Source organism: Fundulus heteroclitus, chromosome 12 (assembly GCF_011125445.2).
Source record: "Fundulus heteroclitus isolate FHET01 chromosome 12, MU-UCD_Fhet_4.1, whole genome shotgun sequence".
Taxonomy (NCBI): Eukaryota; Metazoa; Chordata; class Actinopteri; order Cyprinodontiformes; family Fundulidae; genus Fundulus; species Fundulus heteroclitus.
Genome location: NC_046372.1, coordinates 29,571,759 through 29,581,548, shown reverse-complemented (window position 1 = coordinate 29,581,548; position 9,790 = coordinate 29,571,759). Strand labels below are relative to the sequence as shown.

The 9,790-nt window shown below is 40.0% G+C and overlaps 1 protein-coding gene across 4 annotated transcripts in view; it reads left to right on the top strand.

The window, feature by feature from the left end:
- The first annotated feature begins 1,710 nt into the window (after nucleotides 1–1,710).
- The window catches only part of si:dkey-40c11.2 (drebrin-like protein A), a 45,866-nt gene continuing 37,786 nt past the window's right edge, over nucleotides 1,711–9,790 (top strand). For all 4 annotated transcript variants that reach the window (XM_021315811.2, XM_021315810.2, XM_021315809.2 and 1 more), the window contains exons 1-2: nucleotides 1,711–1,780; nucleotides 1,864–2,079. In XM_021315811.2, the coding sequence (XP_021171486.2) occupies nucleotides 1,988–2,079 (92 nt within the window). In that variant the 5' untranslated portion in view covers nucleotides 1,711–1,780; nucleotides 1,864–1,987. The remainder of the gene's footprint in view (nucleotides 1,781–1,863; nucleotides 2,080–9,790) is intronic.

Genomic DNA, 9,790 nt, shown 5'->3' with positions numbered 1-9,790 from the left:
TAAATACACTTTTTAAAACTGTATTCTTAAAACATTTTGAAAAAAATATATAACTGTCTTGTTGATTTAATACTTTTGCAAGACTGTATATGTGAAGTGAGTCTTTTTCTTGCAAGGGAGTCATTTCTTTTATGAGAGATTGCACGTGTGTCTTCGTCAATCCTATGTTGATCAGAGGATTACTCGGGCATTGTGAACTCTTTCCACATAGCTCTTAACCTGCATAATGGCTCATAATGAAAAAAAAGAGACAAATTTCTCATGAATAAAATAGGCGTGAGGCCTCAGAGTATAAAAACCTGTGACTTTTATCCTCTGCATCTTTCCTGGATTATCTAAGAATGGCAGCTAAGCAAATTAAAGAGCTCAGGAACGTTCACATAATCCACGATCCTAAACCCTTGTGCTAGTGACCCACTGCCAAATACAAGTGCATGAGTGCCCACAGTATGTGTGTGTAGCACAAATGGTGTCTATGAGTCTGTGTAAGTCCGTGTGACCGAAAGGCCCCCAGTTGCTCTTTAAAACTGAGACGGCTTGCTTTTTTTTTTTTCTTTGTAATAATCAGACCCAGTTCCCATGAAATTGGCCCTTCTGTGGCTTGTTGAGAGATAGACTGTTCTGTAATTTGCTTTTCTGCAGTCTGCCAAGGCCCACTGGGGGCCGTTTAACGGACAAAAAAAGGATAGAGAAGGCCTTTCACAATAACCAAATCTGCTGTCCTTACCACTGCCGCCTCTCTCAACAGCACACTGACACCCTCTACAAGGACGTTAAGCCAAAAAAGGTTCCCAGTGAAGAAGCTAGCTTTTCACAGCGTGTTGTGTCCAATCTGGTCGTTCAAATGTTATGACTACCAAATAAAATACAGTTTCTCCAATAATTATAATTGTATGTAAACCCATTCTTTTCTCCTCAGCCCAGGTATGAACCTTCTGGCATTGTCTCTTGTCCAGGAGTGGCTCAACAGCAGCAAAACTAAAATTGTAGCCCATGCCTTGGTTACATCTGTGTGTGGTGGCTCTTCAAACACTGACTCCAGCAGACAACATCTCCTCCAAGCTTTTAAACTGAATGTGCTCCACAGTCCTCTGCATATTAACCATGTCGCATGTAAAACGATTTTTTAAGACATATTTCTTTGGTTCACCAAATTCTCCATTAAGATGATTTGTTTAGAGCACCTTGTGCATGGCCAGCTTCTTTTGAACTGACCTGGGTTGTGGAAGGTGTCAATGACTCACTGCTGAACCACTGTTAACGTGTTAAAACTGTGTATGTCAGCATATCTAGGATATTCATTTGATACATTTTTTGTATATAAAGAAATTTTTTACTACTCTTATAATATTCTACTTTTCGGAGAGAACAGAACTATGTTTTTTTTTTAATACGAGTAAGCCATAATCCATCAAAATGAGCAAGAAAACGGTCTGTTATATATACTACTAATATGTAATAGCCTACACAAGTTTCAGTTTTGTTACGGGATTACTAAAATAAATACATTTACTTTTCGGTCATATAATTTTTTTGTTGTTGTACAATAGCCAAACATTTTATATATACTAAGAAGTGACTTTTACACAAGCTGCGTTTTATGAACCGAGAATACTCTCCGTTTACTGACATTGCGCTGGAACAGCTTTCCTCCAAATGACCCAGCGAGTGAAGTCATTATGCTTTCCACTCTCTCAACGGGAGGTGGGGCTTTCGGTGAAAACTTATTCCACCCAGCTGCACAAAGACCAGCGTGCAGTCGCCGTCTCCCCTCCAAGCTGTGAGTGCGCACACATCGCCCGCTCCGCGTTTTGGAACTACTTGCCTGAATCTGCATACTTTCTCTGTGCGTCTTTTTTCCAGGCCGAGCTCAAGCTATTCTGTGGCCGACTCCAACAGATTGCCCCCCTTCCCCAAACAAACCTCCCACCGGGACCCCGTGAACACTTGAAGCTGTGCGGGAGTGGTCCGGGATCTTGTTGCCACAATGAGCAGGCAAACGGTCAACCTTGACACCTACAGCCTGTCGCTGCTCACAGCCAAAGAGGACATCCTCAACCCCCGCTCCTCCACCAACTGGTAACACTTTTTAATGCGTTTAGTCTAAAAGCGAAGCTTTTTTTCCTCCTCTTTGCTAATTTCACGCCTTTGTTGAAACTTCCTTGCTCTTCACATTGTTTTATAGTGCCAGGGTTATGCGCAACGAGAGTGCGCACGCAGTTGCGTAATGGTGGGGTTTGATTTGAATTAATCCAGTCGGGGATGTAGAGGCCAACTCAGGGAGCTGCACGCAACCTCTGCTATATTTACTGGCACAGCGGTAGCAAACGTATGCAAAGCAGGTTCACAGCCATAAGGTGATGATGCACCGACGCTGGGGAGAGCCGCACCTGGCCCGTAGCCTGCTGGTGGCCTCACCCTCGCCCTGCGCTCTGGGGCTCCCGTCTCTCCAGTGGGAGTTCTCCTGGGATCGTGTTTCTGCTCGTGTGCTGATCTCTGACAGGGCTCGTTTTTCAGGGAGAGACTCTTTAAATTTGCAGATAACCCTGCATGCGTAAAGAAACAATCATGCAAACTAACACACGACACTGGTTACACTGTAGGTAATTTATTTAGGGTGAAATGTTCAGTTAGTTGAATTCAAAAAATAGTAACGGACCTAGATAACCTATTTTCCTTATTTTGCTAGTTTATCATTCTAAGTTGTAACCTGACCACCTGGTGGTTTGCTCGAGCTTTTCTCTCTGTCTCTTTGTCACAAAGTTCAGTTTGTCCACTGTGGCAACATATCCATCTTTCCAAACAAAAGCAGTCTGTTTCTCTGTGCATTTTCTTCCTTTCTACACTTCATTTATTAGGAGCTAGGTCGTTTTCAGGTACAAACTGGTGATCTCTAGCTATAATCAGTAGGAATGTTAAAAACATATATACATTCCTTAACAGGTAGACCTTGGTAGGACTGTGTTGGGCCACCTTTAGGTGTTACAACAGCCGTAATTTCTCTTGGTTTGCATTCAACTATGTGTAGGAAATGCTTCTCATCTTTATTTGGCATCAAGAAGGTTTTTCCGCAGTACATCCAGGACATTTGTCTCCAGTCCCACCCCATCCCAGAGGTGCTCTGTTGGGTTGAGTGCTGGTAACTTTGAGGCAATTGATGTACAGTGAAGTAATAGCCATCTGCAAGAACTTTGTTTGAGGCGATTTGGTCTTTGTTACATGGTGCGTTATCCTTTGGTTATCCTTTGAAAATGGTGGCCATAAAGGGATGGACATGGTCAATAACATTACTCTGGTAGGCTCCAGCATTAAAACATTACACAACCAAGAGGCCTAAGGTGTGTCATGAAAATAGCCCCCACACCATTATACTATTTATACATTTTGAGCTCACACAACATTGAAGTTTTTTCCAATTTATTGAAGTCCAATTTTGGCTAACTTGTTCAAATTATAGCATCAGGTTCGTTCATAGCTGACAGAAGTGGCACCTGGTTTGGCTTTCAGCCGCTGCTGGTCATTTGCTTCATAGTTTGAAGTGTTGCATTTTCAGAGATGGCATTCTTGATACCTCTGTTGTAATGACTAATTATTTGAAATGCTTTTGCTTTTCCAAATTCTCAAGCTAGTAATTTCTCCTCTGACCTCTCCCATCAATGAGGCATTTTCTTACACATCTGCCACTCCCTAGATATTAAGCTGTTGAGAACATGCTCTGTAAACGCAAGAGATAATTATGTGTGAAAATCCCAAGAGATTTGAACAGTTTCTGAACTACTCCAAACTGCCTGTTGTGCACCAACCACTCTTGCATGTTCAGAGACACCTCAACCCGCTTTCTTTCCCATTTTGATATATATATATATATATATATATATATATATATATATATATATATATATATATGTAAAGACAAAATGTAACAATAGATTATTACATCAGACCAATAAAAAACGATTTTAATGTGGGCTCAATGAAAGGTATGTTTAATACATACCTTTTTCCAAAAGATAAGCTGGAAAAATATATTTCAGTTTATTGAATGTGACTGTATATACGCTGCAAAAAAGGAACTAAAAGTAAGTAAAATTTTGACTTTAAATTAGTGTATTTGTCCTTGATTTTAGCAGGTAAGATGATCTGCCAATCAAATAAATTTTTTGACCCCTAATATAAGATAATTAGATATACTGCACTTGATATAAGATGATGGAGAGGAGTTGTTCCTATTTTAAGTCTTATTTCACTGGCAGATCATTTAAACTTGCCTGCTCAAATCAAGGACAAATACACTAATTTCAAGAATATTTTACATACTTTTAGTTCCCATTTTGCAGTGTAAGGGTGGGTCTAAGCTGATGACCTCATGTGCAACTGTAGGAGTAAATCTGATGTGTTTCTTCACCAACTCTTCTTTTCTGACTTAGCTATTAAGTATGATTAATTTGAATTCAGGAAATGAGTTTCCTTATGAAAAGCCAGTCACTTCATACTGGTTCCCTGCACTGAGCCAGTATTTCCATGTTTCAGGGTGTTTTTTTCTGCATAGATGGCAAAGAAATAGGAAAACAAATTCCTTAACATCTACTTGGTAATGTTTAGAAGGCTGCATAAGCGAGGTTTGACAGGGATTTGTTAATGTCTGAGCTCCATCCTCTCTTTCTGTGTGCTTTGGAAGGATTTTCAGATTGAGCTAATATGTATTTTTTTTTTTTATCTGCACATGTGTATCTGGAGACGCTGAGGAGTTTGTTTAGAGCAGGGTGGGAGGCACGGTTCACTGAATGATCCCGCCCCCCCACCGTGTGACCTTGGGGTCCTTGTGTGCTTTATCTAATGACCTTGTCTTCTGAATGGGAAACAGGGCTTTTGTGAGCAAGGCTCCCAAAAAAGAGGAGCGTTTTCAATGCATCCTTCACTCACAACTCCATGCTCTGGGTACGGCTTTGAAGGTCTCCGCCTGTTCTCTTTGAACGCCAAGAAGTTTGTTCCTTCTGGGCTGGAAACGTGCACCCTGTGCATATGTTATGTGTTTGTTTGCGAAATAAGAGGAAAGAATAAAAATGATCTGCAAACAATAAAATAAAAAAAGTGATTCTATGATCCTTTGTGCAGGAAACCACCACAGTTGTGCGCACCAGAGATTTTATCATTAGGAGCATTTTAGATGTAAGACAAAGTTAAATGCAACAAAGAAGCATACATTACCAGGAGAGTCCCAGTGAGAACTGCTAAACCGAGTCCTGCAACAGCTTAGCCAAACATGTAATAGCAAAAGGGTGGGAGCGTGCAGACAGATTACAGTATAGTTTCAATATTTAAAAGCATTTTACATGAGAGATCTTATCTAACAATGCTTTAGAATGGCTAATTAGTATATTGAGATTGAGGACCTTGTGGGCTGGGGCAGAGTTCTTCAAAGGCGTCTTTTCTGCAGGACACTTTGATACTGTGTGCCAAGTTTGTGGAAAGTTTTTTTTTTTTCCCCAGTAGAGATTACTGCAGTCAGGCACAGACACATAAAGTAAATATGGGATTTCATTGCAGTAACACTCAGTAACTCGGCTTTGACAGTTTATTCCTAAAGCGAACAATGCAGGTCCGCTTTGTTTCTGATGGAATAACAGCTCTGCTGTAACTACTGTACACATTTTTTAACTCACCCATTTTTCTATAACGTGCTCACACAGACACATAGTTTCACTTTTATGCCAATAATTTATTTGATACGTTCATTCAAGGTCCACTCTTTCAATCCATCTGTTCTCTTCCTGTTCCTTTTTGGTCTTTTAAGTAAGTCGTATGTTTTATTAGATTTGTACTTGGAAGACAGAGTCCAAAGCCAGAAACTTGGAAAGTTGAATATTGCCAAACACTTCTATATTAAATCTATGGCTGCGGTATGTATAGAACCTAGTCTCACTTGCAGGAATCAACTGCTTATTTGCACTCCTGATGGTCTGTTTCACACTGAAACACTCAAAAGTTTTGAGCAATATCTCATTGTGAACATGTGACTTCAGCGCTTCAGTGCGTACTGTGGAATAGCATTGTTGTTGGCTTGTAAAGCTAATAGTAGTTAGCCTGGTCACTGACTATGCAAATGCACATCCTACTGGAAGGTGCATGGTTTGCATGTAATGTTATTACGCGATCAGAGTTCTGATTTCCAGGACAGCTTGAATGCAGCCGTAACGCTGACTAAATCATCCAAGCAAAAAGCAGAAAACACTTAGAAACAGGAGTGATAAATCAGAGTCGCGCCTAGCCTATAACAGACAACCTGGCAAAAGAACAAGCTATAGTTGCATCTGTGGGCACTTTGTTAGAGACAGCCTATTAAGAAATGAATACCTTACAAAATAAGAATAACATAAGAAGAGGGATGTTTTAAAACTGTTAACAGCAAATTAACAGTACTTGATGAAGCAGAAATATAAATCCAGGAAAGACAAATTAGTTGCAGTGCCTGTAGGTGCAGATTACCTTGCCTTACCTTGCCTTACCTTATGTGTACGTTGTAAGAGGGTTTTCTAGCTTGAATGGCTTTGGTGATCATGGTTAAATTGGTGGATAAGCAAATCATTCTCCTGAAAATAGTCAGGTACAATGACTGAAATACATATTTTCAGAAAAAACAACTGGTACCTGAAGTCCAACTGGAAAGGTTCAGAAAGAAAGATAGTCTAGAGTTGGTTATTTAAAACTATGGAACTAGGTGTGGCTCAAGACTTTCCTACAATTCTTTAGCTCTAGAATAGGGGAACATATTTCCCATTTACGTTCAGTAACGGACATCATTTATTGAAGGGGTTTTGCTGGAGAAGATATTGCTAGATGGAACAAGATTGACTGATCTTTCACACAATGTGCTTTCTCTGAAATGTCTTTCTTTACTCTATAATGCTTTCTTTTTTTGTTGTTGTTGATGTACAGTACTTTTAATCGTCTTGTTACTGAAACATGCGTTGTAAATAAACATGCCTTACCTAAATGCTTACAATTGATTAAGAAGGATCTAGCACTTAATCTGTGAAGCCTTTCAATCTGAACGTTATTGAGGGTTCAATGCAGTACATGCTATTATTACATAGAAATAAGACTATTGCATTCATTACAAAATCACCTCAAGCAGCCCTGACAACGTTAAAGAGTTTGACAATATATATATATATACTCTCCATCACCATGAACTCCTGAAGTAAATTACCCTTTTAAATTGTTAGAGCCTCTATTTCAGACCTGGGGTGTGTGTGTGTTGCTGCTACTTGCCAGAATTTCCACAGGCTCATGCATGATTAATTGATACCTCAATAGTCCTTAGGTTTAAGGTTACCTGCTACGTAAAATACGCCTGTGGGCATAAAGAGAGAATAGTAGGGAGGAAGACAAAATGTGTGTGTCTGCTTAGGCATCTGCTCATAATTATAATGTAGGAAACAATCAAAACGGCTTCAGTTTGAACTTCTTTTCCCAGGCTCTGCTTTTTTGTTCTGTCCTGTACCTATTCACAAAGACTGATTTGTTAATAAGTCATATTAATGTCATCTTTTGATATGTAGCCTATTATGTAATCCTAATGTGAAGCTGCATAAAATCTTGCTGATAACCTTGCTGCAAGCAGGTGAGAAAGTTTTAAAGTTCGATTTCCCCATTTTGTCAAGATAATGCTTCTAAAGCTGAGCACATTGTCCTTCTAAGGGAACTAGATTGACTGATATTTCACACAAATAGCAGCATAGTGTAAACGTGGCTTACTGGAAATGGGAAGTTAAAAAGTGTACACCTTGAACCAATGCCCAGTCCACTCGCTGATTTTGACTCCCTCCATGTTTGCTTCTTACACAACGCCTGGCACCGGCGGCCTAGCCTCGTGAGACCATCCTGATCTCGCGAGCTTTCAAGGTTTCACTCGCAGATCAGTCTGGATACTCTCCGTTGAAGAAAATTTGGAGCCGTTCACCAAACGAACGTCCAATCAGCGTTGGCTTTGAGGCGGGTTGAGGTGTGACGCAACGGGAAGCGCGTCAGTTCAGTCTTAACAGCATGGCGGCTTCAGCCGATGAAACTAGCGTTAGCGTGGCTATCGAGCAAGTTTTATCGGAATTACAGAGTATTTCTTTGCTGAGCTAACGAGCCTTTACCTGCAGCAGCAAGAGTAGCTTGGCTTGTGGTTGTGTTTTCGTCGTCGCTCTGTTACGAGCGACGACGAATCTGATTGGTTCATTTGGCCCGTCTATCACCAACATAGGCCAATCAGCTAACCAGTATTTTCGCCCCTTCCCAAAATTACTTCAACGGAAGGTTTCCAGATGGATATGCGGAGCAAATCTATCTGGCGGAGTGAGGTAACCGGCGGCCCACCTGACATTGATCACCACTTATTTGCAAAGAAAAGCTTGTTTTGCTTATCTCTTTTTTTACATTGAAACCCTTGCAAAACCAGTTTCTTCTTTATTGTTGACATTTGGTCATAATTGAGCCCAGTTAAGGCTTGTAAAATGAGTATACGCAGGCCTATATGCAAGAAAATGCCTTCGCCAAAAGCAGTGAATTCTAAGTAATCAGGCCACATTTCTCCAGTTTCAAAGAGTATAAAGCAAAGTACCGAACCAAGTGGGTTGCAACTTTTTCACAATCCTCAGAATGCCCTGCTGCCTGTGGGTGGCCCCTCTGAAATTATGATAATTTTGGTATAATGGCTGTTATACTGTGCTTCTCTGCTTAGCCAAAACTTGCAGTCCGATTTCATCACTTATCGCTTAACAACTGCTTTCTACTTGCCTAAATGTTGTTTAGATTAATTTAGTTGCCCACAACGGATCAGCAGAGTAATGGCACGCTTTGGGCATGATGAGACATGACTCCAGATGGTAATAGGGACTTTGTGATATGTGTGTGTAGTTTTTTTGCTTCTGTACCTTGTCTGGAAGACCACAAACAAAAGTGAGATTGCCACAGAAATACTTCAAAAGTAGAGAATTAAAACTTTGATGACTTTGTGGCACTCCCATGCTGTTATTTGTCACAATGTGACCCCCAAGGGCCAGAGTCCTGGATGTTTTAGACGTGCCCCTGGTCCAACATGGCAGATTCAAATGACATAATTAGCTCATCAGGCGTCTCGAATCAGGGAACATCTAAAATATACATGAGAGTGGCATCCGAGGCCTTAGTTTTTGACTTCATAGTTCGATGCAAAAAAGCACTTTATAACTCCTAGATTTAATGGTTCCTTATTGTATGTGTTGCTTAAGTAACCAGAATTGTAGTTGTTTTTTTTTGTTTAAAATGGAAATGAAAACTTCATGTTATGCACTTTTGTTGAAAAGCATTTTGTTGTTGTTGTTGTTGTTGAATGCTGTAACTCCTTGGTACTTTTGTTCAAAGTTATCATACCATGAGAATCTCATACCAGCCTGTGCCAAGTGGTTCCAGTCCTCTAAACCAATGTTCCATTAAATTCTCAAAAATCCCATAATATACAGAGTGCTTCAGCTGATTACAGTGCCAAAAGGAAATATTTCGTTGTTAGGCCAGTAGAAGCAGACACAACTAGATGTGTCATTACTTCCCATAGAAAAGGTTCTGTGGGAAGACTTTTTATTTGTTGAACTAGTTTTGTTTTTCCCTGGAGTGTAACAGTAGACAGAAATCCCATTTTGGTACGTATCAAAAGGTGAAACAAACCGTGGAACCAAATAACATTCTTACCCAGTGAAAAGTGGTTGATATGAAAATAAATATGTACTAATTTAATGTTGATTTAAAAAAAAGCAAAAAAAAAAAA